This window comes from Watersipora subatra, chromosome 4 (assembly GCF_963576615.1).
Source record: "Watersipora subatra chromosome 4, tzWatSuba1.1, whole genome shotgun sequence".
Classification (NCBI taxonomy): domain Eukaryota; kingdom Metazoa; phylum Bryozoa; class Gymnolaemata; order Cheilostomatida; family Watersiporidae; genus Watersipora; species Watersipora subatra.
The window spans coordinates 24,549,900-24,572,573 of NC_088711.1; the positions used below are offsets into that span (position 1 = coordinate 24,549,900).

The 22,674-nt window shown below is 36.6% G+C and overlaps 1 protein-coding gene across 1 annotated transcript in view; it reads right to left on the reverse strand.

Annotated features, from left to right (window-relative positions):
• Positions 1–3,441: 3,441 nt before the first annotated feature.
• LOC137394078 (E3 ubiquitin-protein ligase rnf213-alpha-like) overlaps positions 3,442–22,674 on the reverse strand; it is a 159,964-nt gene continuing 140,731 nt past the window's right edge. The window contains exons 93-97 of the mRNA XM_068080796.1: positions 13,196–13,448; positions 6,205–6,478; positions 5,807–6,082; positions 3,966–4,153; positions 3,442–3,820 (exon numbers count right to left, since the gene is read on the reverse strand). Of these exons, the coding sequence (XP_067936897.1) occupies positions 3,655–3,820; positions 3,966–4,153; positions 5,807–6,082; positions 6,205–6,478; positions 13,196–13,448 (1,157 nt within the window). The 3' untranslated portion in view covers positions 3,442–3,654. The remainder of the gene's footprint in view (positions 3,821–3,965; positions 4,154–5,806; positions 6,083–6,204; positions 6,479–13,195; positions 13,449–22,674) is intronic.

The following is a 22,674-nucleotide window of genomic DNA, read 5'->3' on the forward strand; positions in this document are numbered from 1 at the left end:
CGCAGCCCCCTCACCTGCTATTTTTGAGACAAGAGCTCTCTGGTTGATCGAGTTTCATCTTGAGAGTATCCACAACTGCCATCCGAAAGTTTACGATGCTTGTCATTTCTTTGCCAGTTAGTAACCTTCTCTTGCCAGCTTTTGTCTAATAAGTCTTCCATCTCATAACGCTATGAGCTCGCATTGCCAGCAGTCCTCACAGGTTTTGTTGGTCAACCTATTGGTGTTACCATAATTTTGTCTGGTCTTGTGCTCGAACTCGTACCAAAACTTTTTTCAGAATCTTCAACCATTTAACCACTTGATTAAATGGGTAATTTTTGCAGCACAGTTTGCAGAAGGAGACATGGTCGGTTCACTGCAGAAACTTCTAGCCGTACAAGTATGGTCTGAATGGTTTCATTGCTTTGACCACTGCCAGCAACTTCCTTCACGTGACGTAATAGTTCCATTTTGGTGTTATCAGTGTCTTACTCCCACTTATCTCTGCCCTGCATTTGTAACAGCACCATCCCCCACCACACCCATTGTCATTCGTGTCTAGAATATAGTATTGGGAACTCATGATTTGTTTGGTTTGGAATGGATTTGAATTATCTGGATTTGGATACCCAAGGACAGGTGTGAGATGGTGAGGCTGATGTTAAGTTTCTCAAAGGCGCATCACTTTTCTATGATCTAGACCCAAAACTTGCTGTTGCATGTCAGCTTGTGCAGTGGCCTAGCCGTGGTAGCAAAACTGGGAACATATTGTCAGGATTATCCCGCCATACTCCTAGGGTTAGCCAACTTCATATCACCGTTTCTCGTATCACCGAATCACTTTTCAGGTCTGTTGCTACTTCATCCTTGCTGACTATGTATCTGAGGTATTAAACATGGGTTGCAGCAGCTCACACTTGGATGGTTCAGTTTTAGTGTTTTTGTAACAGCTGGATTAGCGAATTACCAAATCAACCAAAGCGAATTACAATAACTGACCTTTCTTGAATGTCTGCATCCAGCAGCACTTGCTAGTAGCCGCTAGCAAAGTCTAATGTGCTATATAATCACTTACGACGGTTTTTACTAAATGAAAGTTGAAAGCTCTTCTATACACTATAGTATATATACTTGGAGCATTCATAAGCCGACAAGGCTACAAAGGCCTTTAGACCTATTTTAGAAGCGTAGCCTCTCAAAGTCTATGTGGCGTCCTCAGCCTAAGTTAGTAGAACACGGTCAAATTTTATGAGATGCCTGCATATACAACATTTCCTTTCTTTTCTTAAATTAGTTAGACTAGTTTAGTGACACACCCTGTACACCAATAAACATACAGAAACAATACGTAGCCACAACAATGGACGCAAATGAAAGCACATGTTTTATTCTATTGGTACTTCACAACCTTTCCTACCAAAACCTTCAAGGGCGGTATTTTCCCACCCAACTTGATCTTGCTTGTCTAGGGACCCTTGTGCTAAAGCATTTAGATCCAAGCTACAGAAAATTATTAAAAGAATCTTATCGCCTGAAATAACAGCTTTGCCAAAGATTGGCCCAATAGGCATAGCCTCCATTATACTCTCATCAGGATGAGAGCCCACTTCACTCTCACTGGAGTGGAAGTCCTCCCAAACTGACTTTGCAACTAGTTTTCTACTGCTACCAGTAACAGGCAACTCCATGGTTTCAGCCTATCTGCACCAGTTGGCCCCAAACAGTGTTTGGATCACGGGTGTCTTTAACCTCATCAGCATTTCCGCTGATGGCCTCCGTGCTAGCGTATCTACATTCGTTTTTGCCAGGATTGCCACTTGCAACAGCTTTGATGATCGTAGCTGCTTTGCCCAACCTCCTGCTAGTCCCCACCTTCATCACCGCCGGCAGTGGTGCAGAAACACCGCATGCTGCTCGTCACCTGAGTTAGGTATTCTAGAACCAGGTACTCCAGAGCCTCGCACAGTTGTACGTCCTATTCAATCTGTTGGGAAAAGTTGTTCTCTTTTTCCTGAAGCTAAAGCAGAGTCCTCTCATAGGTTGCTCGGTCTGCCAATCACCATCTGTCAATGTCTTCTTTTTTCTCATTTACCTCCTTCTGTGAGACAAAGTCAGACTTAATTCTGTTCAAGAATGGCTGCATCTTATTGGCCACTCACCGTGTTACCACCTTACCCGTTGCCACTGCTGTATAGCTGGTGATACAAGCTGGCATCTTCGCCATTGATTCACCGTCCTTGGAGCTACTCTTAGCTTCTTTTTTTCCGTCTTTTTAAGGCCATGGCCATTCTACCAGTCTCCTACACAGCTATACACCAGATGCCCTACCTCACCACTAGCTGCATATTGACACCTTGCATTCCTTTGCTAGTTAACCACTAGGGCTTTTTTTGTGTTTACTCAATTCTGGAACCTCAAACTAAGGAACTTCCCCTTTTCTTTCAGGCTTATTTGTCAAGTTGCAAAACTTGACAAATAAGCCTGACAGAGTTGATGATGATGTTTAGATGATGTCAAGTTGCAAAACTTGATATAATATAAAAGATAGCAACTTAAACCAGGAACTTAAACTTATGCACTTGGCCGAACACATTTTAAACTACCCTTGACAACAGCACCTCAAAGTCATCTGAACCATTATCAACCATCTGCTTGGATTTTCTTTCACATATGCTTTTAATTAGTCAATAATTTACTATAACTCAGTTATGCTCAAAAAGTTAGCAATACTTGCGCAACATACCCCTCAGTTTTCATAGACCTGTATCTGTTTCCTGACTAAACATACACTTGACAAACTACTTTCAACTCGCAACCACCAAAACAATCCGATCAAAACAGTTGAAGACTCATTTAACTACAAATCCAGCTTGTTGGTTGTTTATTCGAGTAGGGTCGATAAGGGTTATAATCACTCACCACTACACTCTACCACTTCACTATACACAACAACAAAGCAGTGATTATCCGGTCAGCTGGCCATGTTATATAATAACTTACTAAAATATTGCTGTCAACAAGTCTCTCATCTGGTCTTGCTTCTGTGCAATGAATGAAAGCACAACCCGTTTTTATATCGATGCAGAATCTAGCTCCTGTCAAGGGCCAGGCACTCTTCGCCACACCAGGCCGGCCAGTTGGCCTAGTCTTTAGCCCAGCTGGCCCTATTGAGAGCCAACTGGCTTCTCCACAGCCCTATTGAGGCCAAACCAGCTTCCTACTCATAATATACCACTAAAATAGAAATTTGCAAGTTTGTAGTCCCCTACTCGTAATAGATTTTCTTGTTTTTTTGGCAGCTTTTCGTATAGCAAGTTACTTTGCAATGATTAGCATTTTATGTATTTAGATATATTCATTAAGGCACATTTCAATTAACTTTAACACACTCAAATAACCTGTTGTCACCATTCTTGCAGCCTTTACATGCTTGAAGCAGCAGCATAGGTTTATATTAATAGATGTGTATTATATATATATGTAATCTTAGTGCAAAATATAGAAATATAATGAACTGTATTTAATGTGATTTGTTTGCAGTAGAAATATGCTAGAAAGTAAAAATACACATGATACACAGATTGTAATTGAAATATTTGCTCCAAACACTTGCAATCAGCAGTGCTATTTAAAGTTACAATAAGTAGTCACACAGAAGGACTTTATGTTGTGTCAATCTGTAGGAGTGGTAAATCGTGTCCATATGTAACACCAAGCTTTAGAAGCGTGTTTGACAAGAACGCTGTCAGGTATTGTAGGCAACTCATCAAAGATTCTGCTAGCAACATCATCATCATTGTATGTGGTCTGAATATATTCACTGAGCAAGTCACGTAACCTACAATTTACGGTTAAGATTTGAAAATAACAGCAGGGAATCTCATTGTGTAAGGAAGGGTTTGGATAAATATACATTTTATTATCCAAATGTAGTTGTTTGTCTATTGTCAAATGTAGGAATTCCTATGCATGAGATAGCATACCTGATTGCGAAGTTGTCAAACCCCTGAGCGGCTGCCGTCTTGTTCAATTGCAGTACTATATACTTGAACAGCTCCTCTAATAACAGTTTGGTTCTAGGGCTATTGTATGAGCAGCAGGCACTGAGCTCTTTCTCCAGATCAGCATCTAGAGCAGTCGTGAACTCGGGATGAATGTCTCCAAAAGGCTCCTACAACAAGCATGCTGCATGAGCAATACTAAATGATGATGTCTGTGACTCTTGTTGGAAAGATGTAAGAATAGGGCGGAGGGGCTACTTATAGGGGCTGTGTATCTAATAGCGGTGGGATTCAAATAGGGGCTGCGAATTTTTCAAACAGCTTGTCAGAATTGTGACGGGTGAAGCAAATATCGCCTATATTTTGCACTCTCCTTCAGGTGGAGCGACATAAATCCTTTTGGATACTATAAATCTGCTAGCTTACTGCGAACTTGTTTTAGATATCTATATAACTAATTATGCATTGGGAAACTGAAAAATATCTCAACCAGTTGATATCTATTGCTTGTGATTAATCCAAGATGATATTATAGCCTGTGCCCTGCTTTGCAAGTTGTTGGAACTTTTAACTTCTTATTTCATTCTAAATTTGAAGCCATATTTTTATTTTATAACTACATTTAACAATGTTGCTTAAAAGGTCATTGCACTCATTGATATGTTTGCTACAGGTTGCAGCCAAAACTAGCTTTTTATGCGCGATAGAAGAAGAGTTATGAGCATCAATCCATTGTAAGCCGAGTTAAGATAACTGTAAGGATGCTATCAAATAATATGCTATAAATCTGGAAATTTATAAGTTATATAATATGATACTCTTTCAAATGCTAAAAATATATATTTGATAACAAGTGACACAAATGAACCATACTTATAATACATGCAGAAGCAAAAATTAACATTTTTGAAATAAATATTCTGCTCGGCCAGTTGTGTTCTGACTGTTGCTTTTGATGATATGAACAACTTCTTGCTGTTCAATACCTTCCACAATGTCGTCCGATATCAACTCTTTATCTGCATTGCTGAATTAGTGGTCCCGTAATCGATATTAGCATCTAAAATTTGTTTTGCAGAGCAAAACTTTTATGCGTTGCATTTCGCACAAAAAACGAAAAAACTTTAACCGCATGAGCGCTAAGCATAACTTTTAGCCTAAAACTAATCGGTCACATACCATCACGAATGTGAATTTTTTTTCACATTCGTTGAAGTATTATGACAGCGTTAAACAAAAAACTGTTACTTGCCTGATACATATAATAATTATTTCTATGGTGTTGCTTTCAAAGTTTCAATGCAAAAACCAAAAAGCATTAATGTTAAAAAGTGGACTTCGATACGAAAAGAAACAGTGTAAGAATCAATTTTTATTGATGTAATCAAGTCATTATTAGAACGATTTTGTGGACACTTTTTTTACTAATCATTTGCTATTATGGGTTCGTAAAGATCAAAGAATGTCAAAGTAGCGGTCAAATAGAGGCGGCGTTCAAGTAAAGGGTAGCGCTCTATTTTTTAACCCTTCTATAGTAGTTGTCAAAAAGAGGTGGCATTCAAATAGAGGTGGCGTTCAACTAGAGGTGGCGTTCAATTAGAGGTGGCGTTCAATTAGAGGTACACGTATTATGGTACATGTATTATAGCTGGTTCATAATAATTTACTGAAATACGTAACTTTAAAAAGCAGTGTACCCCATTGAGCATTCTGGCAGTTGTAACCACTATAACTAGTGCCTGTCTGTCAACAATATTTGATATTAGTACGACAGGGATTTTAATTTTAAAGCATCAAATTATATAGAATTCAATAGAAATCACCTGGAACTGCCTCATCAATAGATCAGTCTGAGTGTATTTAACGAGCAACCAAACATGCTTCACATGTTTTAGTTTTACATCTTTTGATAAATAGCTCGGCTCTTTTCCAAACGTTGCATACATGTACTCTGCGAGAGAGTTGTCTCCCTGTACATGGGACATAGCAGCTAGAAAGGTTATGGGCACCTCTAGTTGCTTCAGGATGTCTTTGAGCCTGCCAATGCGCGGCGGCAGCAAGTTTGTAAGAGCAGCCTGCTGTTCTCTGCTCAGTGAATCCTGAAAGAGATGATATCAGTTTCCTACTACCATACAATTTTATAAAACATGGTAAATAAACCACGTGGTGATGCAATAACATTGTTGCATTACTGGTGAAAAAAGACTATAGGTATACCTACTTGAGTAACACTGAGAGCTTGCATCTGGTTATGAAGATTAAAATCTTCCTGATAGACAAACGATGGCAGGTCATCTTTAGAGAACTTTATTCTCGGTTTGCTACTTATATACTTGTGTAGAACCTCTCTTTCTATTGCATCCCAGTCGTACGCTTTCTTAGACACAGCATCTAGTTCATACTGACTGTGAGATGCTACTAGTGACAATATCTCATCTTCACTGGATACGCTCACCAGATTTGGCTTGTTAACATCCATAAGAGCGATCTCCCGTCTGAAATTATATCGATACCATAAAAGTTACTTGCTGTTTGAAACCGCACAGATACATGGGAATGATAGCCTGTATATAATTACAAAAATAATATATAATAATTATATTGATAAAATGAAAGTAAGTGAAGAGGTAGCATGAGAGTTAATTTCTGCCTTCAGTCATTGAGCTATTATAAAGGCTATCCGTCTCACAGGATATATACAATGCACAACCATTAAGCACCTATTAATAAGATGCTGTATTTGGCTTTAAAGCTATATCTGGTTTCAGAGAACCAGCCCCTCAAACACCTAATATCAGACGATCTGATTGAGAACGAACACACTCACTCCTGAACATCGCTTAGCTTACCGTCCATATTACAATGGTTATTAAATCGCAAATAGAACTAGTCATGTTATATATACTCTGACAAATTTGAAGGTGATATACAAAGTGAGGAGAATAACTGGTCGACAATTAGTTGTACAGACGCTCCCCAACTTACGAGCGAGTTACTGGTCCACAAATAACTGTAAATAAACTACTAGGTATGGCGCCTTACAGTGCCTCGCGTTGCGCGTTCACAACTCGAGTTGATCAACTCGAGTTGCACAACTCGAGTTGTGAACGCGCAACACGACTTTTCAAAAGTAAGGTGCAATATATTGGTATTACGGTAGAATAACCGTAGATCTGGTTATATTAACAATGGTATATCAATAGGCACCTGTTAGCTAATAGAAATTAAACTATGTATGTACTGTAAAACTAGAGCTAATAGCGAATTATTAGAATTGTACTGTGCCGAGTTTGCAACTCGAGTTGTACAACTCGAGTTGCACAACTCGAGTTGTACAACTCGAGTTTGTAAATATAACTCGAGTTATACAACTCGAGTTGCACAACTCGAGTTCATCAAAACCCAAGCCGAGTTCTTTCAACAGCAACTCGAGTTCAACAACTCGGCTTGAGAACATCTCATCATTTTATTTTCTCTAGCAATATTTTCTATATATGGAATTTATTTTGGTGCATAATTAAACGCCGTTGAAATAATTTCTATGTTCATTTTCGGTGTTCATTCAGTTTCTTGTCAGATTCTAGAGAGATGACTCTTTTTTTATTTGAAAAAGAAGTTGCCCGGCTGGCTGCGAATTTCTTTTTCCCAAACAAGTTTACATACGGCAGTAAAATTTTGGCTCATGATTGGCTTTAGTAATTGAGTTTTAGTAACCAAAACTTACATCATCACATTAGAAATCAATAGTTTTAATTAGAAAGGAACACAAAATTCTAAATAACGTAGCAAAACTGATGTTATCATTCAAAAAGTGCTATTGAAACGTAAGAGGCGCTCACTTAAAACTCATTAATTTAAGCCATTTTGAATAAAATTTTGGAATTTTGTGTACCTCTCTAATTATAACTATTGACTTTCACTGTAATGATGTAGGTTTTGATTACTAAAACTCAATTACTAAAGCCAATCATGAGCCAAAATTTTACTGCCGTATGTAAACCTGTTTGGGAAAAGAAATTTCGCTGCTCGGTTCTCATATAGATTGTTTTTAGTTTGCTTTTTACATTCTACAATTGTTTTTGTCTCTTTATATTTATAGAAATGAATATGCGCAAATCTCGCCAATATATAATTTAAATATGTATACATACATGTATTTAAATTATTATTATTATTAATATTAAATTTCTGTAAATGAGACACCCCAATTACTCACTTTGCTTTCTTTACGAACCCGTGTTAGTTTTGCGTATAGGTAACACAACTCGAGGTCATAAACCCAGGCCGAGTTGTACAATTCGGCAACTCGAGTTGGACAACACGGCAACTCGAGTTGTACAACTCGAGTTGTGAACGCGCAACGCGAGGCACTGTAAGGCGCCATAACTAGGAGACTAACAAGACAGTTGTGAGTTAACAGAAACAATATATGCTGATAGAAGAATATCAACCCAACTAACAACGACATTCCTGGGATGTTCCGTAACGTTACGCGGAAATAACGTTCCAAATAAACATTGTCATAACGTTCTACAAACGTTATTTGATGATCATTGTAGAATTATGTTCCAACAATGTCGCAGGAACGTTGCATAGAATGTTGTGCAAAAATATTATCATAACGTTCAGCAGAATGTTACAGGAATATACTTTGCTAACGTTATCATAACGTCGTTAGAGAACATTATTAATGAATGTCCTAGGAATGTCCCAGGAACGTTACTCTGGAATGTTCGAGTGCAAACATTCATGTAATATTGGCTTGCAATGTAACTAGAATATTATGGGGTGACATCATATTTACATTCAAATAATTGACCCAGCAATGTTTCAGGAATGTTACTTTCGAATGTTCGAGGGTTAATGTTCATATAACATTGGCTTGCAATGTAGTTAGAACATTATGGTGTTACATCAATTGTACTTTCAAATGAATGTTCTAGCAATGTTACAGAAATGTTACTTTTGAATGTTCGAGGGTTAACATTCATGTAACATTGGCTTGCAATGTAACTAGAATATTATGGTGTGACACCATATTTAACTTCAAATGAATTTTGTAGCAATTTTTCAGGAATGTTACTTATGATTGTTTGAGTGTTAACGTTCATATAACATTGGCTTGCAATGTAACTAGAATATTATGGTGTGACACCATATTTAACTTCAAATGAATTTTGTAGCAATGTTTCAGGAATGTTACTTTTGAATGTTTGAGTGTTAACATTCATATAACATTGGCTTGCAATGTAACTAGAATGTTGTGGTGTGACATCATATTTAACTTCAAATGAATGTCCTAGGAATGTCCCAGGAACGTTACTCTGGAATGTTCGAATGAAAACATTCATATAACATTGGCTTGCAATGTAACTAGAATATTATGGTGTGACATCATATTTAACTTCAAATGAATGTTCCAGGAATGTCCCAGGAACGTTACTCTAGAATGTTCGAGTGTTAACATTCATATAACATTGGCTTGCAATGTAGTTGGAATATTATGGTGTGACATCATATTTATCTTCAAATGAATGTTCCAGGAATGTCCCAGGAACGTTACTCTGGAATGTTCGAGTGCAAACATTCATATAACATTGGCTTGCAATGTAACTGGAATATTATGGGGTGACACCATATTTACATTCAAATAATTATCCCAGCAATGTTTCAGGAATGTTACTTTTGAATGTTCGAGGGTTAATGTTCATATAACATTGGCTTGCAATGTAGTTAGAACATTATGGTGTTACATCAATTGTACTTTCAAATGAATGTCCTAGCAATGTTACAGAGATGTTGCTTATGAATGTTCAATGGTTAACAATCATATATTATTGGTTTGCAATGTAACTAGAATATTATGGTGTGACACCATATTTAACTTCAAATGAATTTTGTAGCAATGTTTCAGGAATGTTACTTTTGAATGTTTGAGTGTTAACATTCATATAACATTGGCTTGCAATGTAACTAGAGTTTTATGGTGTGACACCATATTTAACTTCAAATGAATTTTGTAGCAATGTTTCATGAATGTTACTTTTGAATGTTTGAGTGTTAACATTCATATAACATTGGCTTGCAATGTAACTAAAATATTGTGGTGTGACATCATATTTAATTTCAAATGAATGTTCCAGGAATGTCCCAAGAATGTTACTCTGGAATGTTCGAGTGAAAACATTCATATAACATTGGCTTGCAATGTAACTAGAATATTATGGTGTGACATCATATTTAATTTCAAATGAATGTTCAAGGAATGTCCCAGGAATGTTACTCTGGAATGTTCCAGTGCAAACATTCATGTAACATTGGCTTGAAATGTAACTGGAATATTATGGGGTGACATCATATTTACATTCAAATAATTGTCCCAGCAATGTTTCAGGAATGTTACTTTTGAATGTTCGAGGGTTAATGTTCATATAACATTGACTGGCAATGTAGTTAGAACATTATGGTGTTACATCAATTGTACTTTCAAATGAATGTCCTAGCAATGTTACAGAAATATTACTTTTGAATGTTCGAGGGTTAATATTCATATATTATTGGCTTGCAATGTAACTAGAATATTATGGTGTGACACCATAATTAACTTCAAATGAATTTTGTAGCAATGTTTCAGGAATTTTACTTTTGAATGTTTGAGTGTTAACATTCATATAACATTGGCTTGCAATGTAACTAGAATTTTATGGTGTGACACCATATTTAACTTCAAATGAATTTTGTAGCAATGTTTCAGGAATGTTAATTTTGAATGTTTGAGTGTTAACATTTATATAACATTGGCTTGCAATGTAACTAGAATATTGTGGTGTGACATCATATTTAATTTCAAATGAATGTTCCAGGAATGTCCCAAGAATGTTACTCTGGAATGTTCGAGTGAAAACATTCATATAACATTGGCTTGCAATGTAACTAGAATATTATGGTGTGACATAATATTTAACTTCAAATGAATGTTCCAGTAATGTCCCAGGAATGTTACTCTGGAATGTTCCAGTGCAAACATTCATATAACATTGGCTTGCAATGTAACTAGAATATTATGGGGTGACATCATATTTACATTCAAATAATTGTCCCAGCAATGTTTCAGGAATGTTACTTTTGAATGTTCGAGGGTTAATGTTCATATAACATTGGCTGGCAATGTAGTTAGAACATTATGGTGTTACATCAATTGTACTTTCAAATGAATGTCCTAGCAATGTTACAGAAATATTACTTTTGAATGTTCGTGGGTTAATATTCATATATTATTGGCTTGCAATGTAACTAGAATATTATGGTGTGACACCATAATTAACTTCAAATGAATTTTGTAGCAATGTTTCAGGAATTTTACTTTTGAATGTTTGAGTGTTAACATTCATATAACATTGGCTTGCAATGTAACTAGAATTTTATGGTGTGACACCATATTTAACTTCAAATGAATTTTGTAGCAATGTTTCAGGAATGTTAATTTTGAATGTTTGAGTGTTAACATTTATATAACATTGGCTTGCAATGTAACTAGAATATTGTGGTGTGACATCATATTTAATTTCAAATGAATGTTCCAGGAATGTCCCAAGAATGTTACTCTGGAATGTTCGAGTGAAAACATTCATATAACATTGGCTTGCAATGTAACTAGAATATTGTGGTGTGACATCATATTTAATTTCAAATGAATGTTCCAGGAATGTCCCAAGAATGTTACTCTGGAATGTTCCAGTGCAAACATTCATATAACATTGGCTTGCAATGTAACTAGAATATTATGGGGTGACATCATATTTACATTCACTTTGAGGCAACATCATGAAAGGCATGCTTGTGGAATGTCCTGTAACATTCTCCCCATGTCGCAAGAATTTTGCACCAGATCATCTGCTGAATGTTCCATAATGGTGAAATGCCATACTGTTCCGAATATATTAGAAGACAATATTATGTGAATGTTTATACCCAGACATTTCAAAGTAGCAATCCTGTAACATTGCTGGGACATTCGATAACAATGTTTTGTAACAACGTTATAATAATGTTAGCAAACCTTTTCCTCTAACGTTTTAGCTAGAATGGTACAAAAACGCATGATTCATTTTTTGGAAGTTGTCCCCCTTTCATAACAAAAAATTATTTAAAATGAAGCAAATTAAAAATGTTATAAATTTTTCATTACAGATATAAAAACAAACAAAATAATGAAAAAGACTAATGATAAATTTGAATGATTTATATAAATGAAATGAAAATTCACTACAAATTTCAATTTTCGCACTTCATTAGACATATCGCAAAAATGACTAGGGTCCATTAGGCTCTGACTATCAGTTATACAGGTCAAAGTAAAACGCGACAGTGTGAACACATCGCAATTGACCAGGTCGCCACATATACATGTTGTGTCAGATGGATGGAAATAGTCTATCTACCGATTGATTAACGCTACGTGTCGTCTGACAAGCCGACGCGTATGTAAATCATTTCGTTAGTAGAGCGAAGCCAATGCCCATTAACTTGTATGCCCTTATAATTATATTTCGTTTTAGCTCAACGAGATTGCCGCGGCAAGGAAAGCGATGCGCAGTAGGTAGGAATAACGTATAATAAAGATGGAAAATCCCTACGCATCAATATCCCACCAATGTTCTATGCGTAACCTTCCTGGGATGTTAGCTAATAGCCTTGAGACAATATTATGGAAGAAATGTTCGTGGAATATTATGCAATGTTCTCCCAATATTGTGGGAATGTTATGCGGGATCATTTGCTAACATTCCAGCAACGTAATTCCCACAACGTTGCTGGGACGTTGTGGGAAATACGTTGCAGCAACGTATTTCCCACGACGTTGTAGGGACATTATGGGAAATACGTTCCAGCAAAGTAATTCCCACAACATTGATGGAACGTTTTGAGAGTTACGTTCCAGCAATGTTTTTCCCACAACGTTGCTGGAACGTTGAAAATGTGTCTACAAATAATCTTGTGACAACGTTACGATGTAACGTTTCTGGGACTTTTCGGAACATCCCTGGAACGTTCTGGGAACGTAAAATTGTTAGTTGGGAACCCTACTGATATTATCTGAAGAGGATGAATATAGTAACATTAAATTGAATCTCATTATTTATCTTACAACTACATCTGTAACGATCTAGAGTGCCATAATTTGTACTTAAGAAGTTTTGAAAAACAGTCACCTGCTTGAATCCTCAACGAACATGCGATTGTGCACAGCGACTAGGAAATCTACAATCACATAGACAGCAACACCGGTGTCATCCACATTTATTATGTTGGCTGCAGAATTGTTTGCTATTGTGCTACTCCTTTGTTGGTCAGCATCTTGCTTTGTTGCGGATGAGTCTTTGGACTCCTTCTTGTTGCCACGTGGATCAAACACAAACATAGCAACAGGGGAATCAAATGTCAACTTTGATCGCACTCCTCCATCTGTACAAATAAAGAAAACTACTGGAGTCATCAGCAAAATAACAAGCTATGACAGTCTTTGCAAAAAAGCAACAGCATATAAACAATTGACAAGTCATTTGAAATGATAATGGTTTAAGATTCTTAAAAGTGGACAACCGTGTGACATACATACATCACATATGTATGTGAGTATATACGTGACATATATACTCACATCGCAAACATAGGTCTAATGAGTTTTCTGTAGCAGCTATGGAGCTGCAGAACATTGTTATTCTGTACGACAACACACCAAAAAACAAAATAACAATTGGCTATAAGGTCAACCAGCAATGTTTGCTTAGCTATACAACAAACCATATGATGAATTCTAGGGATTATAATCATATTATACTAGAAATTCCACTGTCATACAGCCCACGACCAAAGTAATAATGGAAAAAAGGGGTACTGTTGGTTGTTGAAAAAGTAGTTATCAGCAGGAATTGACAGAGTATAATGTAAATGAGACTTAGACCTGTAGACTGTAAAGCTGTAGACCTAAACTACTGTACGTAATTTAAATAACAACAGCAATAATGAAATATGTTTATTATATCTCAGAAATGCAATATTAAAAGTAAAATATATTGTAATATACAGTTTGAAAGTTGGTTGTGTTGAATGTAGAACGGTTTTGACAGTGATATGTAACAGAAATAAATATTAATAAAATAAATATTTAATAATTTCAAACTTATGTTTTACAATAATAAAATAAATATTAATTCAAGCTGTACACCTAACCTACCGTACGTAATTTAATTAACAACAGCAATAATGAAGTATGTTTATTAAATCTCTTATTATATTGAAATGCAATATTAACAGTAAAATGGCAACCTGCCGTGTAATATACAATTTGAAAGTTGGTTGTTGATTAATATAAATACGTATTAATTCAAGCTGTAGACCTAAACTACTGTACGTAATTTAACTAACAACAGCAATAATGAAATATATTTATTATATCTCTGAAATGCAATATTAAAAGTAAAATATATTGTAATATACAGTTTGAAAGTTGGTTGCGTTGAATGCAGAACGGTTTTGACAACGATATGTAACAGAAATAAATATTAATAAAATAAATATTTAACTATCTCAAACTTATGTTTTACAATAATAAAATAAATATTAATTCAAGCTGTAGACCTAACCTACTGTACGTAATTTAACTAACAACAACAATGCCAACAATAAAGAAATATGTTTATTATATCTCTGAAATACAATATTAAAAGTTAAACGGCAAGCTGATGTGTAATATACAGTTTGAAAGTTGGCTGTGTTGTGAATGTAGAATGGTTTTGACAGCGATATGTAACAGAAAGCAAGCATTGGCATTTACGCGACTGGAAGTTTTATGCAAACTGGAGTGAAATAAAGAAATATTCGTGTCATAAAAGGGCGTTGTAGTAACGCCCTACCTTGTAGATAAGATGTAAAGAAATCTGGCTGATGTTCTAGATAATTTGAAAAACCTTCGGTAATTGGACAAAAACGTAGGCTGATAAACTGTGTACCACATTTTTGTACCTGTAAATCGGTCTACGCCTCAAACAGTACACAAACCTTCTTGGCAATTAAACAATGCCATAGACTGGTGAAATGAGCACGTTTTTCTCGTGCTGAATTGCGCACTGCTAAATGGTTCTACTATCTGTCGCACGGCTTTATTGGCGTTTCGTAGGTCGGTGAAAACTATTAATAAACCAAGCTGTTCAAGCGTTTTGTGGCGATTTTTGGCAGAATTAATCTGTCTATTTATGTATAATCTGATCAGATGGGTTAGTTTTAGGAATTTGCGGTAACCGTTTAAAGGCTTGGTAACATATTGAAATAGATTTATATGCGTTTTGTATCATTATTATACTTAAACGACTTTACTGAAAAATAAGTAAATTTGTTGATAAGATTCCGTAACAAGGGTTTGGTGACGGCCGTTAACGAATAATTTTTCGGGAGTTGTGTGCACATGTGCATTCATCATAAATCTCCCAATCAATCGCTTCGCTCTTGTTTGGTCGTGGGATTATCACATTATATACAAGCAGTATCATTGAAGATATATGATGAGTGATGATTTATGAGCACTGGCCTATGCTGGCCTTCTGAACTGCAGATCTATATAGACTATAGCAAAAGCATACAAACTTTCAAAGCTGCATCCCAGTCTGACTATCAAGTCTAGTTGGCATTTAAGGTAGTGTATAAAAATATAAGAATTAGCTTGGAAATTGTGCAGCTATGGATTTGGCATGGCAAAGTTTGTGCATCTGCAGCCATGAGCCTTAGGAAAGAGGTGTGTATATATATACATGTATATATATATCTACAGTACGGCAACCGTCATCTCGGAGAAAATGGGTATTAAGCCACTGTCAACAAGGCTTCAAGCCATTCCATCTTGGTAGCTGAGGCTACAAAATAAGATCAAGGACTTGCGCAAGAAAGTTAGTAGGCTCAGTGAGAGATCTAACCACAGTTTGGAGCGTCCAAAAAGGGAAGCCACAATAGAAGCTCTAGAATCTGCCAAACTGCAGCTAATAGCACTCTCGGCACGACTGAAGCGGTACACCAGAGCGGGATAATAAAAGAATGAACTGTTCAGCAATAATCCATCTAAAGTTTATTCCCAGTTCAAAGGTGAACTGCGGAGGCCAATGTCAGATCCTCCCTGATCCAGAACCTCAAAGTTCTGGAAGGACATCTGGGAGAAAGAGAGTACTCTTAACACCACTGCAAATTGGCTGAAGAGGCTTAAATAGAGCCACCAACATACTGTGGCTCAGCAAGGACTCACCATCAGCGAAGTGGACATCAAGTGCAGAGTGCAGCGTATGAAGAACTGGGCAGCACCTGGCCATGACATGATTCAAGTCTTCAGGTTGAAGAAATTGACATCACTTCACACTAGAATGGCTAAGCAGATGGAATGCCTAATAGAGAAAAGCGACTATCCGGAATGGCTGACCAAAGGATGAACTGTACTTCTGATAAAAGATCCAAAGCAGGGGCTGATTCCCAAGAACTATCGACCAATAGCGTGCTTGCCCACCACTTGGAAACTGCTCTCAGGAATAGTTGCAGACAAACTGGAAAAGCACATGAGTCACTATATGACCAGTGCTCAGAAAGGAATTGAGCGCAACACCCGAGGAGCCAAACATCAGTTACTGGTGGATCGGACGGTCTTTCAAGACAGCAGGAGACGGCACACCAATCTTGCCATGGCTTGGATTGACTACAAAAAGGCCTATGACTCAATTCCCCATCGTTGGATACTTGAGTGTCTCAGTATGTACAATGTTCACCCTGCTCTTGTTGCATTCATCAAGATGTCAATGACCAAATGGAAGACGGAACTGGAGGCTAATGACAAAAAAGCTGGCGAGTGTAAAGATTAAGCGAGGCATCTATCAAGGTGACTCCTTATCACCGCTGCTCTTCTGCATATACCTAAACCCTCTAAGCAGTATGCTGGAGAAGACTCAATATGGGTACCAGTTTAAGAGTGGCATCAAGATAAACCACCAAAAAAAGGGAAGCATGGATGACATCAAGCTGTACGCAAACAATGAAAGGGACATTGATTCGCTAATACACCTTACTCAGATATACAGCAAAGCATCGGAATGACCTTCGGTATTGAGAAATGTGGAAGGCTAATTCTTAAGAAAGACCATTCTATGCTCGCAGATGGCCTAAGAATGCCAAATTGTACCATCAAAGATATAGAAGAGTACGAGTACTTGGGCATTATGCAAAGCAACATCAACCACGAAGCCGAGGTACGTCACAAAGCCATTACCGAATACAAGAAATGCCTTCGGCAGGTCTTACGGAGCCAGCTCAATGTCAGGAATCAAGTCATGGCAATAAATACCTACGCAATGCCAGTAATAAGATATCCAGCAGGCATAATAAAGTGGACTGAAGAAGCCATCAAGGAAACAGATATAACAACTCGTAAACTGCTGACCATGCATGCAGTACTCCACCCAAAATCTGATACTACTAGATTGTATCTCAATAGGAAAGATGGCGGTAGGGGACTCAAAAGTGTACAGCAGACAATGAAAGAGGAAAAACAAAGCATCAAAGCTTATGCAGCCTCCATGGCCACTTCAGATAAGTTGCTAGCTGAATTTCAATCGGCTGCTCTGACAATAGAGCTTCGCCCTGATGATGAGGAAATTGACTGGCACATGAAACCTCTTCATGGTGCTTACCACCGACAAATATCTACGGTTGGCGATCTTCACCAGACATATATGTGGCTGAACAAAGGAAACCTAACGACCAATACAGAGTCACTACTCATGGCAGCCCAGGAGCAAGTGCTCCCAACAAAGCATTCCAAACAAAAATCTATCACACTAGAGACGATCCTAGATGCAAACTGTGCAAAGATGCGCCTGAGACCATCCAACACATCATCAGTGGATGCAAGCGGCTAGCAGGAAACGCATACACTGAGCGGCATAATCATGTCGCAGGTGTTGTGTATAGAAGTCTATGTGATGAGTATGGCCTTAATAAACTATAACACTGGTGGGAAGCTCCTGGTAAGGTCAATGAAAATGACTGCGCTAAGATCCTCTGGGACTTCTACATCCGGACTGACAAGCATGTCCTAGCAAACCAACCAGATATAGTGGTGGTGGACAAGGAGAACAAGAGGGCTACTATAATAGATATAGCAGTACCCAATGACTACAATATAGCCAGCAAAGAAAAAGAAAAGGTAGAGAAATATCTCCCTCTTGGAGAAAAGATTGATAAATGTTGGGATGTAAGAACAACTGTAATTCCACTAGTCATTGGGGCACTGGGCGCAATAACACCGGCGCATAAAATGTGGCTTGCCCAGATACCGACAGCAATCAACTCAGGTGAGTCGCAAAAGTTCACAATGATTTAGAATTGCATAGCGCTTCACACAACAATATAACTGCTGTAGTTTGTGATGGTGCAGTAGCTATGATTGGTAGGGAACAGAGGGTTCTCAGCCATGCTAAAACGAAAGGTTCCTGACATCATTGTTGTTTATTGAATTTTGCATAAGCGACATTGATTCGCAAAGAAGTTCAGTTCAGAACTTCATGAGTGCTTGTAAGTTTGTATTCAAGTCATAAATAAAATAAATGCCAGCCTTCTTCGCTGGTGTCTTGTTGGCAAAATTTTGTGAAGAAATGATGACAACTAATAAACAGATGCTTTTACACACTGAAGTCCGAGGGCTCTCAAAAGGCCATTGTCTACAAAAACTTGTTGAGCTTTTTAAAAAAGGTTTTGAGTTTCTGAATGAAGTCGAATCATACGTTGCAAAAAATTGAAAATAAACAAAAATCATCTGTTTTATGTGGTGGATTTATTCTCCAAATTAAATGTGGTGCAAAACAGATTACAAGGAAGGAACACAACTTTGATTAAAGCATGCGCTACTTAATTAGGTTTTCAAGAAAAATTTGGCTTGTACAAGTCTTTTCTGGGGTGACAAAACTTTCAATACTTTGGAACAAGCCGAAAGAATAGTCTCTGATGACTTGTTGACATATACGAATAATCTTGAAAGCTTGCAGAAAGATGCAGAAACGTGCCCAGCTGGTTGATTTCTCTTTATGATTTTAACATGGAAAGTATAGATTCAGGTCTCACTTGACAGGAAGAATTGCTAGAACTAAGCATGGATTTAGAAAGAGAAATCTTTCTCAATACCAAAGGTTTTTATGGAGTGTGAAACAGTAAAATAACGATGAAAAAGTATGCAAGACTTTGCATTATTATTGATTATATATTGGTATTTTCCAGTTCTTATGTGGTAGAGGCTGGTTTATTCATGTCACTCACTGGACTTTTCAATAAACAGAAAAACAAAATGAATAAGAAAAAGCGAGGAGACTTGAGACTGAAATTGACAAATATGCAATTGGATGTACAAACTCTTCAGCATAGCCATCAGATCCAACCTCTCATTAGGTATATCCTGTGGTGATATCCTGTGGTGATACCATACAACACTATTAAACCTTTTCTAATAAGGTTTGCTATATGCTTAAACAATGATAGAGGGTGGTGTTAATGACCTTGATTAAAATTTGTATGAAGTCGGATAGGCTGAAAAGGGTGAGAACCCGCGATCTACTCTGTGATTAGCCAATGCGTGAATGCTAGACAAGCACTTCTGTTGGCTACAACTGTTTAATATTTTCCTACATCTAGTCACCTCGCTGGGCTGTAATGGTTATTACGCAAAAAGTTTATATGTCTCACATTGACTTTCGAGCAGCGGTTATGAATTACATGAATTAGCTTGTGTATACAACTTGTGGAATGTGCTACCAAAAATCTCTTTCTTCACACTAATAAGATATTAAAAATCGTCTGTAAAAATTAGCTACTCTCAAAAGTCATCTGTTTAAATCTTCATGAATGAAGATATTGAACGGACAAGTCTCAGATAATCTAGTTAAAAACAAGTGATTTTAATATAATTATATAGCGTTGATGATTCAAACTGATTTGAGCTAGATGCTCACAAAGATGCATAAAATTATGGTTTATCATACTTAAAGAATAGAGAAAGCATAATATTATTATGCTTTATTATTTATCTTGAGGTGTTGACTGATGTTCTAAAAAAGAATCAAGGAGATTGACCAACCAGAAGCTGAGATATAGCCAGCCAAACACAGGTCTACCGAAAAACATAAGTGTTTTGATAATCATCAATATCTGACGTATGAAATCGACTTGTGTGCCATTGGTCAATTAAGCCAACTAATGCGCTCTCCTATAACAATCACGGGCATTTTAATTGGTTTAATCCCTGGAAGTATAGAACAATCAAAGTGGGCCTAACAATCATTGCTCTGAGAATTCCGAACCAGTCCCTCTGGCATGTAGATTAGTTTTAGCATAAAATAATTACACGCATCTATTATTTCACAACATTTCGCTATCTTGCTAGTTCAGCTCAGTTTTGTTGTTCTATTACTTAGCTTCCCTATTCAGACTCATCTTTAGCGCTGTTCAGATTTTTTAACTATAGCTAATAAATAGAATCAATTAAATCAATCATCAATCTCGGTTATCATTTGGAATTTTCTACAAATTATATTAGTTACATCATTTATTCTATACGCAGTTATATTATTATTTTGTATAATATGCATGATGATTATTATATTAATCATAAAAATAATCATAGATGAGATAATAAATCAATAGAAAAATCCAATCAAAAGTTATCGTTTTCTTTTCTTACAGCAAGAGCAGCACGGTCAAGTTATTCTTTTTAAGATTATGGCTGTAGTGAACTTACAGTCTGTTAATAGTGACGATAATCATGAAAATCAACTGAATGCTGCACTAGATACACAGTAGAAAAATGATGAATGAACAAAAAGTCACATTCCCATTTCTTATTCTAAACAAACTGCAAATCGCGGATGTCGCATATAGACTATACATGCGCCGTTCGTTGAACAGAGGATCTTCGGAGCATATCCGTGGAGATTGAGTTAAAATTTGAAGCACGATAGTCAAAATCTGCTCTTCTGTTTTGAAAAATCATGGCGTGGGGTTATAGGCAAATGCCTTTACCACACAATGCTTGCTTGATTTTCCTGAGAAACCAGAGCTAGTCTGTAAATTATTTACTATCGCGAGAAGCGTTTCACATCTCGTAGCCAAAACAATCATTATACATAACGGCGGTAAGGGTACGCAACTCCGGCACCTGACCATTAAGTCGATTTCATACGTCACAGTTTTCGGGATTTTCGAAGGGTTTTCCTCTGATTCTTTATTAGGTAGACCTGTGTTTGGCTGGCTATACCTCAGCTTCTAGTGGGTCAATCTCCTTGATTCCTTTTTTAGAACATCAGTCAACACCTCAAGATAACTAATAAAGCATAATTCCACGAGCAAACGAGCCGAGCAATGTGTGGGAGTTTTTATGATAAATGCATGTGCACACAACTTACGAAAATTATTCATCAACAATGAGACGAACCCTTGGCTAGAAATTTCATCGAGAAATTTAAGCATCGGAATGTAAAGTCGTTAAAGTATCATAACGATACAGAACACATTTAAACCTATTTAAATATGTTACCAAGTCTTTGTAAATTATCGGTATTATCTTTAAACTTACCCATCTGATCGGATTATACACAAATAGACAGATTTATTTGAACGAAAATTGCCACAAAAAGCTTGAAAAGCTCGGTTTAATAAAAGTTAAGACCGAAAATTGAAACGCCAATAAAGCCGTGCGACCGATTGTAGAACTATTTAGTAGTGCGTATTTCACGAGAAAACCGTGTTCATTTTACCAGTCTATGGTGCTGTTTACTTGTAATCGAATTTATTCGAAGGTTTTTGTAATAAACGTAGACCGTTTGAGGCGTAGACCGATTTACAGGTACGAAATTGTGGTACACCGTTTATCAGCCTATGTTTTTTGTCCAATCACCGAAGGTTTCATTATTTAAAACGTTAGCCGAAATTCTTTACAACTTACGTACAAGCTAAGGCCAAACTACAACGCCCCTTCATGACGAGAACATTTTTTATTTTGCTACATTTTTATACGAGTGAATGCTCCTACCCGCTTTCTGTTAAAGATCGCTTATCAAAACCATTCTACATTCAACGCAACCAACTTTCAAACTGTGTATAGTACACAGTAGCTTGCCATTTTACTTCTAATTTTGCATTTCAGAGTTATAATAAACATATTTCTTTATTGTTGTTGAATTACATACATTACAGTAAATTAGGCCTACAGCTTTATAACACTTTTATAACAGCTTTTATTTTGCTGCAGTTTGCAGAAATCTTCGAGACGCATTAACGCTCATAGGTTTTCTATTATTGCTGTATTACTATATTAACAATATTGGTTATTTTAATAATATCAGTGCATTTTACTTATAATATTGGCCAACATTGCATTTCTCCTATTGCAAGGGAGAGATATAAACGTGTAATATTATCCTTTCATTGTTGTTGTTTGTCATGACCAAACACTTTTTAAATAAATTTTCTAAAAACCTATATAAATACCACAACTTTTCGATGTTGCTACCTATGACGTTTTGAAATGTAAACAAAATTGTGTATTGGTTTTCTATTATTACTATATTAATAAAATTGATTATTCTAAGAATATCAGAGCATTTTACTTCTAATA